Below are 24640 nucleotides of genomic sequence, written 5' to 3' on the forward strand. Positions count from 1 at the left end.
AAACTTACCATTGAAGTTTTTACTCTCACATTTAACCAATAAATATTCATCCTTTCCATTCCACTAAAATGTAGACGAAAATTCTCCTAGCAAAAGCCATAAATTTCAGCTCTAATCCACCTTGAAAGTAACTCATATACTTGTTTTACTTATCCAAGTTCCTGGAAAAAAAAAAAAAAAAAGAAACCCTTGGAACCGAAATTACATGTTGTTACATGTAACAGACCAAGCACCCACAGTCTAGTGTCATTTAAAAATTCAAATACTGTATAACAAATTGAGATCACACAGGCATGATCACGAGCCTCATGGCAGTGATATGCAATACTGCAGCCTCCTGAAGAGAGAAACAAGAGATCACATATGCATGAGCCTGATCTTGGTCCCAAAGAGGCTAAATATAATTGTAAGGATGTGAGAGACAGTATAACATACCTGCCAACCCTTCCGGATTTCCCGGAAGTTTTATGGATTTTTATGTCCTTTTCCGTTTTTCCGGTTATGAGCAAAATCTTCCGGATTTTTCACGTCTTGTAGGAAAAATAATTATCTCGCCAATTTTGGCGCTAATGATACTTTTGTGAAACGCGGCACCGCGTTTTAGGCCAAGTAGCCAAAGAAAGGTTGCCGTAAGAGAATGGCACGAGAAGAAGCGAGGCAAGATTATGACGTCACTGAGTGATACAGCGCATGACTTCATCGGGATCCAATCAAAGCAAGCGTCGCGGCGGGCAACTAGGGGCACAATTTCGGCGCCAATTATCTTCTCATTCTCTCAATTCGAGCTGTTTTTGCTTCGTTCTTTTTTTAAGATGAGTAACAAATGTTATTTCCAAACTTTTAAAGAAAGCAATAAAAGTAATATTTACCAAACGAAAGTAATTTCAATTGATATGAAATTCATAACTAATATATTGTTAAATGTAAAGAGGGTAGGTGTCCTGTTTGATTTTATTTTGCGTTAAAATCTTGTGGATAAAAATAAAAAAATCTTCTGGATTTTTTTTCTCGGAGGTTGGCAGGTATGGTATAAAAAGTTAGATTTTGTATTTTTTAACTATTTATTTGCTTTTTTTCACTTCAAATGTTTAATACCTAAAGTCTGCATTTTATTTTGACCATTTTTGCAGTAGGAAGTATGCATCTAGAACTGATGATTACAAAAATAATGGTGAAAATGCAATGTCATGTCAAGCTATCGCGAAATGGTGCAATATGCATGACAATGGACGTACAGATATTGACGAAGTTAGGTGCGAAGGAGGACCAAGTTTAGGTGGGAAGTGTAGGATCACTATCCTTAGCCGCCTAGACCTTTTACCTCTTGACTTCATGTTTTTGGTCTCATGAAACAAGAACTTTCAAAACAATACCATTTGAATAACAAAGTGAAAACTGCAACCCAACAATGGTTATCTGACATTGGACAGGATTTCTTTTCAGAAGGTGTAGAGAAACATGTACCACGCCTCGACAAATGCTTAAATAATGGAGGTGGTTATATTGAAAAGTAGATTTTGAATGAAACTTTAAGATACCAATAAAGTTATTGTAAATTTCAATCTTTTTCTTGTTTTCTGGAGCAATGCAACTAACTTTCTGACTGACCCTCGTATTTCTATAAATGCTCACCAACAATTTGAAAGCTGATTTATATGTTAGTATTTTAAAAACTGCATGCCAGGGACCTATAAGCAGATTGCTATTATTATGCTTTAAACTGATATAACAATTGTTATCTTTCTTTCAGAGTTTGATCAGTGCAAGTTAAGTATGTGTGAATATCTGTGCCAGGCAACACCTGAAGGCCATATATGTTATTGTCCCCCTGGCTTGCTTCGAACTCTAGACGGAAATTCTTGCACAGGTAAAATAGTTTGCTTAAATGCACTTCATTAAAACAGATGCATTCTTTTAAACTCAAAACATTATCATACATGCAGGTAACTGTTACTGTTTTTCATGCATCACGAAAGTAAAATTAATAGAAGAAATGATTGATTTGTTTTTTTACAAACATTGTACAATGACTGCACAAATGCATGTAAATCCCATTGCCTATATACAGTTAAGATTCAGAACGTTAATTTTCAACTATTTTCTCATGCATTCCAAATATAGCAGAGGTTCTCGATCTTTCAAGCTCTGCACCCACCTCTGGACACTGAATTAAGTCTCCACACCATATGTGGTCCAATAATACAAAATTCATGTGGTATCTCACACTTGAACCAATTCCAATAGAATAATACAATTGGAAAATCAAGACTTGAAACTAAAGCTTATTGGGATAGTTAAAACTAGTTAAATTTGAATCTATAGATAAATTTATAGTTTTTTTGGAACATATTACTATAAGAACATATGAGGCAGTGAGAAGCAAAAGTATGTTAATGCCAAAATTAACTAGTATGTTGTGGCCATCATGAAACTTTCTTCTATATTTTTCTTTTTTTTTTCCTGATCCCTCCCCATGCTTGATGAGGAAGCAATATTCCCATCAAAAACAAAATTACACATGCAAAAACTTGACGACCATCCCAATGTCTGAAATATTGCAAAGGCAAAGCAAAGAGCGAAAATTGAAAGTTACTTTAAAAGCCTTGCTTGAATTAATTACATATATTTTATTTGTTAACAAACATAAGATGGCAACAGTTAAAAATTTTAAATCATTGAGATAATATTTCCGATCATTTCCATACAATTAAAATCACGAGAAATACGCAGACGACAATCTATTACGATTTATCTTTCTTATTGTTGCATTAATAAAGCTATTTTTATTCGCAAAAAAAAAAAAAAAAAAAAAAAAAATCAACACTTCTTGGAGCGATTGGCGTCAAAATTGAACCGAAGCCTGTTTACATATGGATTCACATATATTCCAAATTTCAACCAGAATGTAGCATTACCTCATGAGATAGGGCCCTCACAATGGAAAAAAGAATGAGTGATTGCGCTACCCTCTTTTTAGCTGTTGACACCAAAATAAAATCAGCTCTTGTACCTACTAAGGGCTACTTGCTGATAAATTTTTCTTTCATTCCGTTCATTATTTCTTGAGATACAGCAGTCATAATTGACGTCAAAAAACGTTCTATAACTCAACCCCTGTTTGAGTTATTGACACCAAAATTGAATCAGCACCTGTTCCTGTTAATGGCAACATATGGACCAAATTTTGTTTGATTCTGCCAGTTACTTCCTGAGGAATAGCAAGCACGCGTAACTCAAAAAACGTCCCATTGCTCCACCCCCCTTGGAGGAATTCGCGCCAAAAACCAATGGGCACAAGTTCACATAGCGGCACATATGTGTACCAAATTTCGTTCGATTTCATGTGGTAGTTTTTACTGTAGAGCGGCCACAAAAAACTGGTCACACACAGACGTGACACATACACAGACAGACATTTTCCAAAAATAGTCGAAATGGACTCAGCACACCTCAAAACGTTTGAATCCGTCAAAATTCGAAATTCGAAAATTTGCACGAATCCAATACTTTCTTCTATATATTAGATATAGAAGAAAGTAAAAATCTGGAGATAACCCTTACAAATTTTTGGTGAACCTCTCCTGTGATTTGGTACGAGAAACTACTAGTAGCCATGGTAGGTGCTGCTGGGGCATTCCACGGTATTTTTGACATTTATGTAGAGTCCGTAACGTGACCTTTATTGCCATAACTTTTTAATTTACTGTTTGATTAGCATATTATTTTATTTTAATCTTTTCCTACCAATACACCAGCTCAAAATAAAATAATTTGCAAATCAAATGGTAAATTAAAAAGTTATGGCAAAAAAAGGTTACGTTACGGACTCTACATAATGTCAAAAATACCTTGGAATGCCCCTGCTATAACAGCATAATAATAATAAAAAAAATTCAATGAAACCCAACCTAGGATCATAACTTTGAAGGTGTTTTTATTCAAATCTTGAAATGTTCACTTACATCCCTTTGTTTCTCACTGCCTGATATGACATCAAAGACACAAAAAGCTAAATACAAACTAATTTGAGAGAATATGGCATGTACTCAATAGGCCCGTTACTGCTCTATTAGGTTGTAACTGTGACTGTTGTATGTTAGCTGATGTTGAAAATCCAGAATCGCAGAGATATGTTGATGAAAACTGCACTAAGAGCCTCAAAAGGAAAATTTATAATATTGAAAATACTGACACGGAACCACAAAATTGAGCAAATTATACTCTTAGTTAATTTTACTTTTGTGTTTTATTTCTTTAATATTCACATCCCCCTTGAAATTCTTCTATGCACCCCTAAGGGGTATGCTTCCCAGATTGAGGGGGGCATAATTTTTATGCACTTGAAATGTTGCAACTATTTGATCAGTGTTTATATTACATTTCAGTGTTTCATTATGTGTATTAAAATTTCTTGCATGTTTCAATTTTAGAAGTAATTTTCTAAAGTAAATTATTTTTTCACTTTTGTATTTAAAAGTGATGTTTACCTACTAAAATTTTGCAGCCCCCCCCCCCCCCCCATTAAACATAATAAAAAAAAGTCTTCAACTTCTATGTGTCGCCAACTTTATTGTTTCAGAGATACCAGCCTGTGAACAATGGGGCATTTGCAGCCAAAATTGTTTACAACTGAAGCATGGACATAAGTGCTATTGTGAACCCGGCTTCATGTTAGAACCTGATCATTACACTTGCAAAAGTACAGGTAATATTTAATTTTTCCTTTAAAATTTGAAGCATTATAATTTTTCCTTTCATGCCTAAGTTCAATTTTAAACTCAAGTAGCATATTCCCATTTCATACCTTAAAAAATTTTTTTTTCAAATATTTTTGAAACATTGTTGTCAGCGAGAAAGCATAGTTGTTAGAGGTTGGCATTTATGCCAAAATGTGCAGGTTAAAACCTGGCTTCAGCTGGTGAATTTTCAAGATTCAGAAGGGCTTAGTGTCCTTTATTTGATTGTATGACATGTAGAAAATCCCTTGAGTCTTCGTTTGATTATGAATGCTGTATGCAAAATTAAATTTCTAGTGCAGATTGTAAGAGCCATTTTTCTAATGAGTAGACTGGATGTCAAAATTCTCTTAGTAATAGTCATTCACTGATAGGGGTGCAACATTAAAGATTGAAGGCCACCCTTTTGGAAATGCACTAGGATTCACTTGGTGAGGGACCAATACACAGCACAATTATAAACAAACAAATATTTTTTATTTTAACTTTTAAATAGTTCTTGGAATGTTTTTTATAATTAAAAGAAATATTAATTCTTTCCTTTTCTTTGCAGATCCTGCTGAACCATACATCATATTTTCTAACCGACATGAACTTCGCAGTGTTGATTTAAAATCGATGGTTGTTAAGGCACTAATATCAGGCTTGCAAAATACAGTGGCAGTGGATTTCTTTCATTCTTCAAAAGGAGATATGATATTTTGGACTGATGTTGTTGAAGATAAGATATATAGGGGATATGTAATATCTGGATGTGAGTTTTTTTTCTTTTGCCCTCTTAGAAAAGCAAAATTTGTCAGTGTAACTAAAAGTAGTGTTAGAAAGGATAAAAAGAGTCTAATATAGTAAATGTCATGAAAATAGGGCCAATTTTATTCCCTCTTATGACTTTTGTTTGTATTATTTTCATTGACAACATGTCACTTCTCATATTATGGTGCAAAGTTTTTAATTTCCATTTTTTTAAACTCTTTACTATCCACTTAAGTTGAAAAACCTGGATTTTTATGACCATTTTATTCTACCAAACCTTGTGCATAGAATATGTATGTAATTCAAAATTTTTGCAAAAACTACCCTCATTTTTGAATGAACGCAAAATTACCACTGCTCTGAGATTGAGACAGTAATATTTAGAAATCAAGCTTTTGTCAGTTATAAAGACAACATTTTATGAATATTATGTCCTTAGCTTTCTCATGTTGAACGGCAAAGAAATTGGATAAATCCAACATTTAAGAGCCATTTGTTTATTCAATGTTATATTTCTACCATAGGCCCAGTGATACCATTTTGGTAATCATGCATAAAGAATCGATGCGTATTTTCCTCAATTCACTGTTCAAGTTTCAAGATCTTTATGATGTTGTTGAACTGCCCCTTTTGCATGCATTGTATATATGTAATCCATGTGTGTATACAAATTATAATTTATATAAAATTCAATATTATTGTAGTTATAAAATTTAAAAATTTTATATAACTAGTTTTTATTATCCATGTAATAAGAAAATCATTGCTTGAATGTAATTTAATGTTTTTTCCACCATGTGTTTAAATGTTTTACAGCACTTACAAACATTGAAGTTGTTGTGCAGACAGGCCTTGCTACGGCTGAAGGATTAGCTGTAGATTGGATTGGTGAAAATTTGTATTGGGTTGAAAGTAATTTGGATCAAATAGAAGTTGCTAAATTAACAGGAAAGCATCGAAGAACCTTAATTGCCAGTAATATGGAGAATCCTCGAGCAATTGCGTTGGATCCCAGATACGGGTAATTTTTTTCACCACAATTTATGTTAAGTGTATGGAAAATTTTAACCGACTCAAATTTTGAAGATATTTTATAAAAAATCTGTTTTATCTGTTGATGTCTTTCCACCTTGGTCTTACACTGTTGATCAGAGGCAGCGATAGGAGATAATAAGTGCGGGGGGGGGGGGGGGGGCAAAAATTTTTTTTGGAAGCTGAAGATTCCACTTTTGGCTATCTTTCGGTAACTTAAGGCTTCAAAAGCTCTTCCCCGAAATTTTTTTTGAAGTTGAAGTATTAAAAGAAACGTTTAGGCTGTCTTTGGTGATGTAAAGAAGGTAACTTCCTGAAAAAAATCCTGAAACTGGTGCCTTTAAAAGGCAAATTTAGGACACTTTTAACAAACTGAGGGCAAGTCGTGCTGGGGTTCTCTCCCAAAAATTTTGCAGAGTTGAATCCTTTCAAAACCGATATTTCAGGACTTTTTTCAATGACTTAATGAGAAAAAAATGAGTTCTCCTTTGTAACTGATAAAGCCTTGAAAACTTAATTTTAGACTTCTTTTGGTGACTTCAAAAGAAAATTCAGAGGTCTACCCCCGAATTTGTTTTGTAATTGTTGTCTTAAAAACACATTTTTACGTATTTTTACTGATGTAAGAAGCGTGAAGCAAGTTGGTACTCTTCCTAGAAAAAAATCCCAAAATTGGAACCTAAATAACATAAATTTAGGCCATCTTTGAAGTTACAAGAAGGAGGGAGCATGCGGTTCTCCCCTGGAAATCTTTCAAAACCAAAGTCTAAAAATTTGCAATTTTAATCTATTGCTGATAATTCTTGGGTGATCTTCCCAGAATTTTTTTCAAATTAAAATCTAAAGAAAGTTCAGGCAATCTTTGATGATGAAAAAAGTGCGAGAGCGATCGCCCCCCCCCCCCCTGAGTCGCCGCGACTGCTGTTGATGTATTTTTATTAATTCAGCTTAGGTTGTATACAATAATGTTTGAAGGAGGGGTGCAGGGAAGAAATCACGTCAGTCAAAAAGCTTAATTTAGAGAAAAACGCATTTTAGTGTTTGACCGATAAGCTTCCCCCCCCCCTGTAACGCCTATTTTCGAACAAATATTTCAGCTGATTTACAGTTTTGTCAAAAAATGATGGACTATTCGAAAAGTATACTTCAGTAACTACTAGACTGTATCATTATTTCGTTTCCTAGTAGAAACTGAGTGATGGGGTTTTCCCCTTGTGCCCTTCATTTTCTATGCTAGCTTTTTTTTTCTTCTTTTTAATACCTGTTAGGTGTCCTTTCAGCTAGATAGTTTGTCTCAAATTAATTGAACACTCTTTGTAATTAAATGTATTATAATTGATGAAATTCAAGTTTTTTTTTTGGACTTAGAATGTTGTTTTGGACTGATTGGGACACATCTGCTCCAAGAATAGAACGAGCTTCTATGAGTGGTGAGGGCCGCTCTATCATTTGCAGAGTTGATGAAATAATAACAGAAGGTGCTTGGCCCAATGGCTTAACGCTAGATTATATTGCATTGCGAGTCTATTGGATTGATGCAAGGTCAGTTCTTAAATTATATATTACATTTTTTCCTTGTATAAGAGCAATAATTTATAAATACAGTATTGCAACAAAGTTATGCTATATGGTTTTAATAAGATCACTTAAGTTGAATATCCATAAATTGAGTTAAGTGTAATCTGAATATAATCTCATGTGATTCAAATGGTTTATATTCATAGGTCTGATTCCATACATACAATTACATATTCTGGAAAAGATCACCGAGAAATATTAAGGAATCATGAAAGCTTGTCTCATCCTTTCAGCATTGCACTGTTTGGAAACTTTGTCTATTGGACAGATTGGAGAACTAATTCTGTCTTACGGGTAATTTTGTTGAATATTTTTTTATAATGCTTGTTTTGAAAACATAAATTTTACTAATGAATACACATGTATGTTCTACACGAAACCTTAAAAACGTTTAACACGAAGCTGAGGAGACTGGAATATTTCTTCATGTTAAAAGAATTTTCTGGTTAAAAGGTTTGTATTAAATTTCTCATAATACTGTCAGAATGGATAGATGATCTTGTGTTAACCAATTTTTCACATTAAAAAGCACTTTTGTGTTTAATGTATTTCACTGTAGGTACCAACGGCTGAGGGAAAATGTATTAATTAGTTAAAAAACACATTAGTTAGAAATAGCAATGCACTTCAAGTATGGTTTCAATGGGTGTGAAAAAATAACTGATATGTAAAACCTTTTTGAATTTGGGGAATACTATACTGGCTTACTTCCGAAACAAATAGCAAAAAATTTAAATTGTAGTTTGGAATCAAGGTGGAATTTTTAGTTTGAATTGAAAAGCTTGAAATAAGATTGATTAAGTAGTTTGTCAACAATTACCTATGTTTGAAAATTAAGTTAAGAAAGTTATTTCTGAACGGAGAAAGTTTTTAGCTTATTAATTACATTTTATTATGTCACTAAAGTATAAATAAGGAAAACATATTGCATGTCATTGCTTTGAATAATCCAGCCAATTGTGTCCTGCAAATGTGAGTTGTATGTATAGTTAACCTTGCACTTTCTGTTGTATATTGTTAATCTGGCACATCAGTGACTTTGTCTCATTGCATATGTTAAATACATCTTGTTTTAAAGTGTCCATTTTATTTCTTTCTTTAGGCTAACAAATGGAATGGTACAGATATTCGAGTAGTGCAGAGAGCTATTACTCAACCCTTTGATATTGTTGTTTATCACCCAGCTAGACAACCTAGAGGTACTAAAACATTTTTCTTATGTAGTTATAAATTGAATTAGCAAGATTTGTGATTGTGTTGATATTACTTAAAAAGATAAAGAAACTTTCAATCAGTTTTTTTTTTCTAAGTGCAAGTTAGCACTTACCATATCTCTCAGCCTGTAGGACGACACTCTTTTTTACTTCAAAATATACTTTAATATCAGTTTGCGTTTGAGAGATGGATTTAGACAAAGCCACAAGCTGATTCACTGGTTAATATATTATACATTGATTCACACTTAGGCATAGAAAACAGATGACTCTAACAACAACATTATTATTTTAAGCTTGCAAAATTAAATAATCATATGTAATTTATGATTTTTTTTTTGTAATTTAGCAACAGTGATAGAATGATAATGATTTTCAGGGATTCTACAGTGAATAAAAGCTGATGTATTTATTAAATGTTTGATGTAAGTTTTATTTTCACTGCATGAAAATAAAATCTTGGGGGGAAAAAAAATTCCACAAGCACAACCAGAAAATTCTTGTGTGTGTGTGGGGGGGGGGGGGAGGAGTGAGCTCATAGCAGTTGTTACAGGTATCTATGTTCACACATACAGTATAACTTCGTTTATCCGGTCTTATTTAGTGGGGATCAAATTTGGAATTTAAAAGAAATTTTTATACTCATAAGTAATGATTTTTGATTATGGTACATGCAGTTAACGTTAAGTTTGCTGATTTTGTTGCTTATCTTTACTAATAATAAAGCTGAAAGTCTCTCTGTCGGGAGGATGTCTGTAGGATGTCTGGATCTCTGTGACGCGCATAGCGCCTAGACCGTTCGGCCGATTTTCATGAAATTTGGCACAAAGTTAGTTTGTTGCATAGTGGTGTGCACCTCGAAGCGATTTTTCGAAAATTCGATTTTGTTCTTTTTCTATTCCAATTTTAAGCCCATTTTTCACAGAAATTTAATAAAATGGGAAGAATTTGTTCTGAAAATTATCTTTCTTTATCTTTCTTTTCTTTACTTCTTTATCTTTCTCCTTTTCCTTTCTTTTTAAACAACAAACCTGAAAGTCTCTCTGTATGGATGTCTGGATCTCTGTGACGCGCATAGCGCCTAGACCGTTCGGCCGATTTTCATGAAATTTGGCACAGAGTTAGTTTGTAGCATGGGGGTGTGCACCTCGAAGCGATTTTTCGAAAATTCGATTTTATGAATTTTCTATTAAAATTTTAAACCCTTTACACGTAATCTTTACTAATAATAAAGCTGAAATTCTCTCTGTCCGGAGGATGTCTGGATGTCTGGATCTCTGTGACGCGCATAGCGCCTAGACCGTTCGGCCGATTTTCATGAAATTTGGCGCAAAGTTAGTTTGTTGCATAGTGGTGTGCACCTCGAAGCGATTTTTCGAAAATTCGATTTTGTTCTTTTTCTATTCCAATTTTAAGCCCAATTTTTCACAGAAATTTAATGAAATGGGAAAGAATTTGTTCTGAAAATTATCTTTCTTTTCTTTACTTCTTTATCTTTCTCCTTTTCCTTTCTTTTTAAACAACAAACCTGAAAGTCTCTCTGTATGGATGTTTGGATCTCTGTGACGCGCATAGCGCCTAGACCGTTCGGCCGATTTTCATGAAATTTGACACACAATTAGTTTGAAGCATGGGGGTGTGCACCTCAAAGCGATTTTTCGAAAATTCGATTTTATTAATTTTCTATTAAAATTTTAAGCCCTTTTTCACATAATCTTTACTAATAATAAAGCTGAAAGTCTCTTTGTCTGGAGGATGTCTGGATGTCTGAATCTCTGTGACGCACATAGCGCTTAGACTGTTCGGCCGATTTTCATGAAATTTGGCAAAGTTAGTTTGTATCATGGGGGTGTGCACCTCGAAGCGATTTTTCGAAAATTCGATGTGGTTCTTTTTCTATTCCGATTTTAGGAACGAAATTATCATAAGATGGACGAGATTACCATAACGTGGAACCATAACATAGGCATAAGTCAATTGGCGATAAAATTCATCATACATTATTTGTAAATATACAGGCGAACCAAAAGAACTTTTAATTTTCTATTACGGGCAAAGCCGTGCGGGTACCACTAGTTTTGAATAAATGTACAGCTCTTGCACAGATTGTGCAATAAATTATTGTGATCAATCAAACATCATGCCATTTTTGGAGCTTCAGTCCGCTACCACTCTACCTGAATAATTAATGATAAAGCATTTGCATGAAGTGTGCTTCATTCAAAGGCTGCATCTGTTTGAAATAGAGGACAGTAGTTTAACTCCTTGTTAAGAAATCCTATAAAAATAATTTATATATATTTTTTAATGTCTTGTAAACAATTCTATGTAATTTTGTTGCAAAACATAGTGTTTCATAGGTGCTTACTTAAGGATCAGTTTTGCTTATTGTCCACATTACTCAGATTATCCATGCTTTTGGTCTCAATTAGTCCGGATAAACGAGGTTGTACTGCCGTACAATTGACAATAGGGCTTAATATCAAGGTTATATATCATAGTGTGTCTCAGAGGCTGAGAAAAATGATATAGTATGTGTTATATTGTACTTGTGTGACAGCACATTATGTTTGCATTTTCATGCTTTTGTTTCTTCACCTTTAGGAAATGAAACTAATCCTTGTAAAGAAGATAATGGTGGTTGTTCACATTTGTGTCTGTTGAGCTTTAATAATACTCGGTCCTGTGACTGTCCACACTTGATGAGTTTAGCATCTGACATGAAAACATGTTACAGTTAGTATCTATCTATACCTATGATCAGTATTTATTTATTTGCTACAACTTAATAATTTAAACAGCTGTGAATGTACTGCACTTAATTTGTGTTCAACATATCTGTACCTCAGAGCCAAAAGGACCTAAGTCACATGATCATTTTACAGGAGAGAGGAAAAACATTTTTTCTGGTGCATGCAAAGGATGGGATGTGTGCTCTTTTAATGTTGGTAAAAAATTGAAAAAGATATTTTTAAAAGAAATATGTTCACTTTGCTCGAAGCGGAATAGGCTTCTACATACAATGCACTAATAAACGGAAAATGGCAATTTTTGAACTTATGTCTAGTTTGAGGTACAGATAATATGTGTTCTGTGGTAAATATTTTATGAAATGTTTGATTGTCTTATCGAATAATGTTGTTGAGACCTATATACCTGGGGCATGTACTTAGAGGCGCACTACTTTATTTCAAATGTATTAAGTTCTAAATTTTATTATCCAGTTGGGAGAGTCAGCAGACCAGTTGGTGTCTTAGTAACCTTTTAAAATCCCAGGGGAGATAATTGTGGCAAGTTTTAAGTAGAAAGTGTTATCATACAGTTTGATCTTAAGATGTGTATGTTCGGGAAAACCTGAAAATTTTGAGGAAAAAACCTTTTTTCCCTATTGCTGCTTCATCCAAGAATTTTATTTTTTATGGAAACAAGAATGCAATCTCCTGCCAATTTGCAGGGCTGCAACATTTTACCTCATGCAACCTTTCATCATTGTGCCAAAAGATTCATTTGCGCAGTGCCATCTTGTTTTCACTAAAATCAATATCCCGATTAAGTGACAACTCAAAATGAATATTTTACCATACAGTAAATCCTGCTACAACATACTCCAAGGGTCCGTTAAAAGTATGGATTATTTGTTATAGCAAAATCGTTTTAAAATATTCTTTATTTTTATAAAAGTGTTAATTTTGCTAATGTAGGTACCTTCGAATTTAACTAAATCTGCCACATTTGCCGTTATTAGCGATCTAACATATGGTTAAACACATAACTTTTTCCAAAAAAACCGGAGAAAATATTGAACATTGACCTTTTATTCATTGGTCTTCTTCTCGTCTACCGCCTCGGATCAGCCAAAGTGGGTTTGAGTGTTTATTAAAAAACTTAAATAATTTCGTTCAGAAAATAGATCACAATATTGTGGAGAGTGATCGGTCACTTGCACCAGTAGGGCAAAAATGCTGTCATGTTTTATACTTGTCTTTTAATGTAATCTTCCATTACACCGCAAAATGAAAATAGTTGCAAAAATTAAATTGTTAAAAATGTAATATGCATTTTAAAAATGTAACGCATTTGAAAAGTTTTAACAATGCTTTTTTTTTATGAACTTTTATCACTTATTTCTTACTAAATAGAACTGGTGCAAATGTATGGTTCTACAACTACAGGGATATTTAGGTTATGAAAATTTCAAAAAATTAAATTTATGCCATTAAAAATATTAAAGACATTTGCTCCCTGTTTGTTAATGAAAATAGTAATTTATAAACATTAAGTACACTGCATCAACATCTAGTTTTGTCATTCACATTTCAATTTTTTTTTTTTTTTTTTGGCATTGGAAAATTTTTAATTTATAATATTGTATCGTCTTATATACGTTTTGAATTAGAAACTGTGATGCCTTGCTGCTTATTTTTTACACTGATTCACGGATTGGTTAAATCCTGATTTTATCTACCAGTTTGAAGGTAATCTCAGATTCAATGAGATGCTGTATCCAGCTTGGTTATTTACTATTCCAAACTGATGAGCCCATAGCAAAGAGGAAAATTTATTCTCTGGGTGTCATAACTGGGCTGTTGGTATATTGCTTGGAACTACTTATGAGTTTTTAAATGTATTATTCAGCTGTTTACATATGGAAAATGTTTCTTTAAAATTTTCTTAATTGTAGTTTCCTTGTTTTTTTTCTTTCAGAGAATGAGAAAGTTCTACTCTTTACCCGGCAAAATGAAATTAGAGGGGTGGAATTAACTATGCCGTATTATAATATGATCCCACCTGTTAGTATGCCAAAGGTGAGTTAAGGTACTTTTGATTTTTAAATTTTTGTATCTAATTAGTTTTTGCTCTCTCACTACAGCAAAAATCATCACATTAGCAAAAGTTTTAAAGTTTTTAATATCCATCTCGTATGTTAAAGGTTTTGCTTTTAGCAGAATTTTTTTGTTACAGATGATGCTACTTTATTTTCTTGTTTAGATATTTCTTATCTATGTATCACCTTTGGCATGTATTATTGTCAAAACTGAACCACAGCAAAATTTAAGACCTTAATTTTTTTTTTACTTACTTGAAACAATTGAACTGTCATTTGTTGGTCCTCTTCAGCTTCCCTCTGTAAAGATTTAAGAAATAAATTTGACATTCATGCATTCATATGATTTATAGTGTACTATTGTAATTATACAGAGAAGATAGTAGCTTTTTTTAGTATCAATCTCATATGTTAAAGGTGCTGTGACCTTTTAACTGAGCACCATATCAAATCTATATTTAGCAAAAATACGGAATTCTAATAAGCAGTTTAATGATGGTTTTGCCTTTGAGGGGGGGTGGGGGGGGGAAAGTTGTGAATTGTCTTAGAAGCCTTCCATTTTGCTGTTTTCTTTAAATGTAAATATTGTATAAATTTTAAAGAAGTAATTACGTAGGAAAAAAAATATATTAGACAAGTGTGTGAAGTTGAAAAGGAATATTCTTTTCAAAGCAGTGGACTGAATATTAATGTTTTGGGTTTGGAAGAGGGGGGGGGGAGGTTCTTTAAAAAATAGTAGCCATATTAATTAACAGTAAGTATGACTCAATATAATGTATATTAATGAAGAACTTAGTGTCCAGTAAATTTCATAGTTGAATTGAAGATAAGATTCATCTGTTATTTTCTCAATATTTAATAGCTCTTTAATGTGGAATGGATGCTTACAATTAGGGGTCTTTGGTTCTCTAATCACCTAATTGGTGCCTTTCAAAGAATTTCTCTCATCATAAATCATTTGATTTTATACAGTTTATTGTCCTTTTTGTTTATCCTATTTATTCATTCATATGCAAAACAGTTGGACTTCTTCATTTAATGAATCTTTTCCAACTGTCTTTCATGCCAATTCCAACACAATATTTGCTATTATAAAGATATGTATTGCTTGCATAATTAGTCTGAGCATCACTCACACATAACTTTTGGCTCACCTCAAGTTCTTTTGTGGAATATACATTTTAAAACAATACTTCTGAAACAAATAAGCATTTGATAGGTTCAAAAACATGTGTTCAAAGTGTAAACCTTTTGAAAGTTTGAAATGAATAAATTCAGCTTTTCTGAAATAAGTGCTACTGAACCAGGGAGAAGATTGCACAACTCCTGTGAAAAATTACACAAAATGTTCATAAACGTAATAAAATTTTCAGCCATGACGTTACTCTATATAATCCAGTGAGAAAATGTTGAGTGTTTTTAATTAAGTTATTTATATAATTTGAAAATTACAAGATTCTACTTTTGCTCCTGTTCTACCAACCGTTTCTTGAATGTTAACATTAAAAATCGTTTTCAAAGGTAATGAAGGTGCATCAAATTGATTTTGTTGCTTCACGTCATCAAATATACTGGTCTGATGGTGATTTAAGTGAAGTGAAAAGGGCTAATTTATCTGGTTCATCAGTGGAAACTTTGATTGATACAAGTATGTGAAATATTTTGTATTATATTGTTTTTGTTTTTCATTTAAGCCTTATCTTCTTTTTTTAAAAGACGGCTACTAGTGCCATCTCTTGCTCCAAGTCAGAGGAGAGGTTCACCTACCAATTGTACTTGGTTATCTCCAAATTTTTAATTTTGCTACTTACATCCCTTTGCTTCTCAATGCCTCATATGGTTTTTTTAAAAATAATATGGTGATTTTATGAGGAATTAAAATTCTGGGAAAAAATGCCTATTTCATGCATTCTAATGAATCAAAGTGATTTAAAAAAAGTTTTAGTCCTTGAGGGTCAATTTGATGAAAATGTAAATCAGCTAAGATTTTAATTTTCTTGATTTCAGTGTTGCTAAATCTTATAGCTAAATTTTTGATTTTGGCAACATCCCCTTAATACTAAATGCCTGTCACTATTTCGCTTTTAACATGGAGCAAAAGTGATCCCAATAAGCAAATTTTTGTACAACTGCTACTGTCATCTATCGGAGATGATCGAAGGTGTTAGAAATTAATAGCGGATAGCACAGATTGCTTAATAAACTTCTAAATTTAAATTTTGAAATTAACTAATTTGATTTGAATTGTTTGGATCCATTTCCACAGAAACGCCATCCTTGTATTGCCCCAGGTAACGTTACTAGTTGTACCGTCGGAGGATCACTTTTTGAGGCAAATGTGTTAGGCATTTAGTATTAAGGGGCCGTTGGTTTTTAGGTACTTCATAAGAGAAATTTATGTATATAAAATTCATGGTCGCACTCTAGTGGAGCCATGATAAATTATACCTTTTGACAGAATGGTTTTGTCATCACTTATTATCAGTCATTTGCCCTCTGATCATACTTTAATATTTTTCCAAAGAAAAAAAAAGTTGGAAAGAAACTAGGTATACACTGATCATAATTTTTTTTTTTGTTTAATACCGCTATGAGGTTGCAGTATTGGTTGTGAATATTTGTAATTTTATAGCTTTAAAATTTGTTTCTGAAACTGCATAATTTCCAATCATTTTCTGTTTATTTATTTCCATTCGTGATATAAGTCTTGTCTATTGTTGCCATCATTTACAATTCAGTTTCAGGATTTCATTGAAACATTGGTTGTTCCAAATATCTCATGTATCTCAGGAAATTCGTTACATAAGTTGAAAATTAATGCATGCTTTTCAGTTCTAGAGAGTCCTGATGGGTTTGCTGTTGATTGGGCATCTCAGAATCTTTTTGTGACATCATCTGGAAACAATGCTCGAATAATTGCTAGTAACCTTGATGGGGAGTATATTGTAAATATCATCACTGAAGAGCTATACAATCCTCGTTCTCTTGCTGTGGACCCATTTGAAGGGTAATTAATATCTATTAGTCATATTTTTGTTTATGAATATTTTCAATGAAAAATTTTATCAGATGCGTCTTGTTTTGTCTTTAAGCTCTTTAGAAGTGCCAAAAACAATTGCTTTATTGGTTTAAATTGCTCTTTCTAATCATATATTAATGCAATGTCGCAGAATATGTAGATGTATTATTCTAATTAGAATGTTTTTCAGTAACAATACTGTTGTTCAAAATTACGCATTCTACATGGCAGTGAATGGTGTACTGCTAAATCTTTTGTTCCTTTGCAATCCGCAAAATTCAAACTTCTTCCTATTTTTCTTTCATTTTTCTTCAGTTTTTTTTTTAAATTTCATGACACCACACAGTTTTTGGACAGCCATCTTTTACCACTCCTGATTTATTACTTAAGGAAAGAAATCTTATAACTAAATGCACAAAATCACTATTTGGAGCTAGTATTTCTCTTTTAAACAAACTTTTTTAATGAAATGTAATGTATTGTTATTCTCCAAATATTCATTAAAAACTAATGAGTGCAATAAACTTTATCTGAGAGAGAAGCCTTTGCAATCATAAGTGATGCTACAAAAGCATTGTTATTAGCTGAAATTTTAACTTACAGGCCACACTAAATTGATTTTGGGTTTTTGAAAGTTTTACTCTGTATCAAAATTATTTTAGGTTCAAACAACAAATATGGTTTTATGTTTGAAATATATTGTCTAGGTTGCTTTTCTGGTCTGACCATAAAGAAGAAAACAACAACCACATGATTGAAATGGCAAGTATGGATGGATCAAATCGTCGAACACTGATCTCAGAGTCAGAAGATAGCAATCTAAACATGCCAATCAGTAAGATGAAATAAATATTTTTGTTTGAAAACTAGTTTAACCATTGTAGTAATTAATCACTTTTGCTATACAGGTAGTGCATAAAGAACACAATTCATTGGCTCCATGTTTTTTGAAACCTTGTTGTTCGAGAGTACAGAAACCCGTTTCAAGTGTTGAAATAAGAAAATAAAATGTTACAAATTAGCTTTTGATTACAATTCTCTAGTTTATCAGACAAATGACAAATTTGGGAATAATTTTGTATCAAATGATAAATGAGCTTAATTCTTTTTCAAAAATATTATTCGGAAATCGTGTAGTTTGAAACTGCATACTTTTGGAAAAATTATCCTTGTTCTTTAAAACTCCTGTTCTTTAAACGCTTTGTTCTTCAGGGAGTAGTTAAATTAAAATATGTTTGTTGTACTGTTGACCCCCCCCCCCCCCCCCCCACCTGTCTAAGAAAACTTTTAACTTTTTTTTTAATGTATTGAACTGTCACTATTTTTGCTCTATCATTATTTTTGGCGTCTTGAATGTGATTAAGTTTAATAATTACAAATGCTAACTGGTTGGGGGTTCAAAAGAGTGCTACGAGGTTAGTAAATGGGCTTTCTAATTCAGATAAAGATTCCAGGCTTAGAATGCTTAATATTTTATGTATAGTATTGAGCAATGGAGAGTAAGGTGGGACATGATCCAGTTATTTAAGTTTATTAGAACAGAGGATGTTTGTGGGCTAAATTTCTGCACAGACAGAAAAACCAGGCATCATTGTATTAAGCTTTTCAAATCCTAAACTTATCTTGAAATCAGGAAAAATTAGTACTTCAACACGGTTGTAGGTATTTGGAATAGTTTACCAGAAGTAGCTGTTACTTGCAATGGGGTAAATAGTTTCAAGAGGCCTCTTGATCTTCATTAAGAATTGATAAATTGACTGGGACCAGCCTGGCGGGGGGGGGGGGGGGCAGAGCCTGTTGCTGGTGGTCACTTTTATATTTGCATTTATTTGTATTGAGTTTGTTTTGTAATTTGTATAGTGGTTGTAGATTGGCAAGTTTATCATATCTTTAAGGACAATAATAATAATTGTGGTTTTATATTTCAAAAAGCCTTTATGCTGTTAATATTAGATTTTGCTTAGTTGATTGTTATATATTCATAATAACAGCTGAATTTAGAACTCAAGACTTACTGTTATTATAACCTATCAAAGGAAAGTATTACTTATATTCAACATCATAATGTTACTTAAATGTTTTAAAGCTAAGCTTTAAAACCAGTGTTCCTACTTTTTATAATCATTATGTGTTACAAATACTGCTTGATTGTACAAATGTGTCTTAAAATTCAATAAACTTGTTATTTATCATTATATTATTGACTAAACCATGACCAATACATTTCACACAGTATTGTATCTGTTAAAACTATTAGATCCAAAAAGCGTTTTTTTTTTGTATTGAATTAAAATTTGCTAACATTATACATATTTAATTTGCATATTTTGTGCTTATTCAGTTCACTTATGCCCTTATTTCAATGAGTAGAAACTATAGTAAAAGAACTGAAGAGTTATTTTTAATATGCCTATGTGTGTAATATTTTATTTATTTATTTATTTTTTTGCAGGTTTATCAATAGATTTCCAGTCTGATATTAAGTATCTGTATTGGATTGATAATGGAAATGATTTGATTCGTCGTATGGATCTCAGAAAGTTCCAAGTGGAGACAGTTGTTATAAAATCAGAATTTTTGCTTAAGCCTTGTGCACTGACAGTTTACAATGATGATATCATTTTTGCAACTGGCCCAGAAGACAATTCAATATATTCTATTAATAATAAAGCATCATCTAATGAAACTATTCCTGTTCTTTTGAGAAATGGAACGGATGGAATATTAGCTTTGAAAGTTTATGATGAAGAATTACAGAATAGTAAGTATGTTTTTTTGTAGATAAGAATTGAATAATTAATGAATTGAACATTATGTACAAATTTTTATATTTATTACTAAACTCCAAATGGTATTTGTTAAGTGTTACTTGACTCAGTAATCAAGATTTAATTACTAAGGATTGTGATCAGTACAATTTTTATTGATGAATCTGTAATGTCATGTTACGGGGTTTGTATTGTCTTGATTAGTCCTCTATGTTGCCTGTATGCTTAGAGTAATGACATAAATTCCTTACATGCCTCTTTTAAAGGAAACAAAAGGCTTAAAAGGTTTTCTACTGAAATAAATAATTAATTAAATCCGTAGTTCAAATGTATCCATTTCGTTGAGTCTAAGGAATAGTTCTTGACAATTTTCTTATGTTGCTTAATTTGTTCCTCCAACCAAAGTCAAAAGATAAAAATCTTCCTCTGATCTTTTCTGTGCAGAACTATTCTGTTCTGATTTATATAGATAGATATAAAATATGTATCTTCGATAAACTTCACCATCTTTTCCTTTAAGAATATAAGACCAAGGATTCTGATTAGTTTTAATGACATTTCTAAAACAAACAATTTCTTTTTTTCCCAATTCTTAACTATATCTTTATGTTTCTACATTTTTGTTGAAGTCTTCTCGCCAATGGCACCAAGCTTCGGATGTATTTGAGCAAGTATCAAATGTTGCTATCGTTGGAAAAATTTGCATCCATTCTTTTTTTTCTTTTTTTTTGTTTTGTTTTTTAAACTTACTGAATCAGATTTACAAAATGTACAGACTTATGAAAAGTACTTTGTGCGTCTGGTACCAGCTACATGAGTATTTTATATTGACACCATGTTAAATATTACTTGACTTTGAAATTCTTAGGAATAAAATCTTGATCACAATCAGTACAATTTAAAAAAATAATCTTTAATGTCATGGTACATGGTTTCTATTGTCTCGATTAGTCCTCGATGTTTCCAACCTGCTTAGAGTTATAACATAAACACATTACAGTATTAAAGAGAATATTTCTTTTTGACACTAGAAAGACTGAAAACCCAACCCTATACCTAGAACGACAGAAGGGGTGTGGCTCTTCCCAGATTTTTGGAGTGTAGTGCGCTTATACGTTTAAATTCAAGAAAACAGATAAAATGTGTCTCAGAGGAGTATTCTAGATTTAATTTAGTAATATTTAGCGGAATATTTAGTCTATTTACAAAATTAAAATCTTAGATAAAATGAACATGTAAAAATTTTCAGTCGTATTCATGTTTTCCTTATTTAGATACTCATGTTTATATACTTAGTAATAGTAATGAACAGTAATAACAAATTTAATTTACATTCATAAATTAATAAAAATGAAAATACTTGTGTATTAACCTTATTTTCATATTGTACAATTAATGCAAAGCACTTCTCTCGAAGCACATTTCCCACAAACTGCCTTCTTGCATTCTGGACATGTGTTCCATGTATGATTTCCATTGCAGGATGTTATAACCCTACGTTTGGCTCTTGTTTTAAAACTTGTCCTTTCTATTATTACATTTCTCAATTGTTTTTTTTTTGAATTAGTAGTTTTTGGAACTTTTGATTCCAGATATGGAGCACAAAGCTCTTCACATGTGAAGAGCTTTGCGATCTTCACATGTGAAGATGTCGACTTATATGCGATCTCGCGTATAAGTCTACCCCCCCAATTTCATACTAAAAACCCAGGAAAAATCCAAAACCCGCGTATAAGTCGACCCCCCCTTCTCTCGGAAAATAATAGCGAAATATTTTCAAATTCAAAAATAAAAAGCACATTTATTTACAAAAGAAAAACAATTAAAAATATATACACATTCTCAAAACCCTTCAAACTCGGATTCTGAGTCGGATGTACCGAAAAGTTCCCGGAAGCCCTCTTGCGTCAACACCGCGTCATCGTAAACATCGGCGGCGGCATCGGAATCGTCAGAGAGATCAAACTCTGAATCACTGTCGGCATCATTGTCAATAAACAGAAGATCGTCCTCTGTGCCATCCAAATTGTTGCTAATGCCACATTTTTTGAACGATTTTATCACCATTTCTTGGGGGATGGCGTCCCAAGCATCTTTTACCCATTGGGCGACCAAAGTTAGATCCGGCTTTTTAAGGTTGCCTCCCTTTGTTGTGGCCGGTAGCCCGGAACTAATCCATTCCGCCCAATATTTTCTGACATGACCCTTAAAGGGCTTGTTGAGACACACATCCAGAGGTTGAAGCACAGATGTCAACCCCCCTGGAATTATGGCAAGCGACGTATTCAACTCCTTCGCTTTTTTTGCAGCAGCGTCGGACCGGTGGGCAATGAACATATCCCACACCAAGAGAGATTTCCTTTTATGCAAGGCTCCTGGCCTCCTATCCCAAATGGTTTTGAGCCAGTCGACGCAACCAGCTTCCGTCATCCAGCCTTTCTCTTGGGCCCGAATCACCACGCCAGAAGGAAACACTGCATTTTTTGGCAGAGATTTTTGCTTGAAAATGATGAGCGGTTATAACTTCCCCCCATCAGCTAGACAGGAGAGCACAACTGTGAAATTGGTTTTCTCATGGCCTGTTGTCTTTATCAGGATAGTTTTCTCCCCCTTTTGATTCACAGTTCTATTTCCCGGGAGATCAAAACTCATGGGGGTTTCGTCCATATTTCCAATTTGGGACGGTTCAAAAGAAAATTCCTGCTTTTTGCGGATTATATACCGTTGAAAATCCATAATTTTTTCTTCCAAGTCGGGAGGCAGTTTTTGGGCAATTTTAGTTCGCTGTCGCAGACACAATCCATGCCAGTTCATAAATCGCGTACACCACCCGGATGATGCGCGAAACGTGCTGCCCGGAGAAACAAATGCTTCGTCTTTCGCCAACTTCAGCGCTCGCAAACGAATTGCAGTTCATGACACAGCATAGCCATTTTTTCTGCAGTCCACAACCCAATCATTCAAGTTGCTTTCCAATTTTGGAAACGAGGCCGTTCCGTGACGCAGCGCCTTCTTCGTACGTGGTACCTGCTGCAAATCCTCGCTCTTCTTTCGCCAATCCCGGACGAGTTTTTCGCTGACTCCAAACTCACGTGAAGCAGCCGAGTTGTTCGTTGCTTCGGCAGCAGAAATCACTTGCTGCTTAAAACCAGCCGTATAAGATTTGCGCTTTTGCTTCAAAAAATCAGCCATTTTCAAAGCGAGAGAAACTACGCACGAGCACGTGTAATGTCGAGATTCAGGTCAAGGAACATATAAAGCAAGCGAACAAAATGTTGCCACTCTGAATACAGAAAGTATAGTTCGTGTGAAAAGATAAGATATCCGTTTCAACTATTGCGAAGTTTCAATTTTAGGTTACAATTTTTATTAACCACTGAATTTTTTCTTAATAAAAAGAAATAAAATTTTCTTGATTCCTTGATATTTTGTAGGGTTGTTTAAATGTTTTTATTTAAAAGAGTACAATTTGCGACACGATCAACTTAGCGGTAACTACCTGTAACCGTACGTTGGTGTTTCGCGTATCGTTTCTCCTCAATTGTTGATCGGAAAATATTTTCGAAATTTTTGACCCGCGTATAAGTCGACTCCCCTTTCTTCCTCTTTATTTTTTGGACAAAATTTCTCGACTTATACGCGAGTATATACGGTACTTCTTTATAATGAATCCAAGCATTTATCATAGATACAGTGAAATCCCGTTACAGCGAACTCAGGGGACCAGTAGTTCCTTATGTCTTTGTGTGTGCAAATTGGGATGATAGGAGTTGATGCATTATTTTCAGCCTGTTTTGCTAGAGCATCAGCCATCTCGTTATCTGGAATTCCAACATGAGCTGGTACCCTATACAGTTCGATTTTGTCATGCTTGGCGAAAGATTGTAAAAGGGAACAAGTTGAAGTTATTAAAGGATCTTCGTTATTTTTTGGGTTATTCAAAGCTTTTAAAGCGCTTAGACTATCGGATAAGATTATTGTTGGTTGGTTTGTTACGAGAAACTTAGCAGTATACCATATGGCAGACATTTCCACAGTGAAGACTGAACAGATAGGAAGGATTTTGAGTTTTCTTTCGACTTTTGATGAACTATTGTATATACCGATTGCAACATTGTTGCTCTTAGATCCATCTGTTGCCCATACCTGGAAATTTTCTTTGCTCTCCTCAAACATCTTAAAGTGAGATATGATCGCGGAGCTAACCTTCACGGTTTGGAATTCTTCTTCATCGGTCCAAACTATTAGTTTTTTGGTACTGAATCTTCCAGATAGGTTTTCTTTAAGTATTGGGTTTTCGTTTAAGTGATTCGTTTTTACTATAAGTTCGAAACATTGCCTAATCGCGCTTTCAATTTCATTTTCCTTGTTTCCCTTCTTTACATTAATCGTGCATCGGTAATTCTTGTTTTTTTTGAATAGCTGCTTGCAAAAGAATTGGACAGATTTCCAGTGAACTCTGCGTTGTGTCAGGTCTATTTTTGATTGGAATCTGATGAGGTCATTTGGTGCAAAGTTGTTTATGCCTAAGGCAATTCGGATGCCCGTATTTATGATGGTGTCCATTTTTTTGTAGTTTCGTTTGCTATCCTTCGTTCTAATAATTATGCCGTAGTCTAGTTGTAGTACCAAAACCTGTTTGATAATTGTGACCAGACATTTATTGTTTAGGCCCGTGTTTCTGTTGCTCAGCCATTTCAAGGCATTTAATATTT

The 24640-nt window shown here is 33.4% G+C and overlaps 1 protein-coding gene across 1 annotated transcript in view; it reads left to right on the forward strand.

Annotated features, from left to right (window-relative positions):
- Positions 1-4597: 4597 nt before the first annotated feature.
- LOC129230024 (low-density lipoprotein receptor-related protein 1-like) overlaps positions 4598-24640 on the forward strand; it is a 214643-nt gene continuing 194600 nt past the window's right edge. Inside the window, exons 1-12 of the mRNA XM_054864409.1 lie at positions 4598-4705; positions 5290-5490; positions 6306-6510; positions 7890-8063; positions 8246-8393; positions 9202-9298; positions 11918-12049; positions 14018-14118; positions 15660-15786; positions 16971-17145; positions 17865-17992; positions 19610-19918. Coding sequence (XP_054720384.1) covers positions 4669-4705; positions 5290-5490; positions 6306-6510; positions 7890-8063; positions 8246-8393; positions 9202-9298; positions 11918-12049; positions 14018-14118; positions 15660-15786; positions 16971-17145; positions 17865-17992; positions 19610-19918 — 1834 coding nt within the window. The 5' untranslated portion in view covers positions 4598-4668. The remainder of the gene's footprint in view (positions 4706-5289; positions 5491-6305; positions 6511-7889; positions 8064-8245; positions 8394-9201; positions 9299-11917; positions 12050-14017; positions 14119-15659; positions 15787-16970; positions 17146-17864; positions 17993-19609; positions 19919-24640) is intronic.

This window comes from Uloborus diversus, chromosome 9, assembly GCF_026930045.1.
Source record: "Uloborus diversus isolate 005 chromosome 9, Udiv.v.3.1, whole genome shotgun sequence".
NCBI classification, from domain to species: Eukaryota; Metazoa; Arthropoda; class Arachnida; order Araneae; family Uloboridae; genus Uloborus; species Uloborus diversus.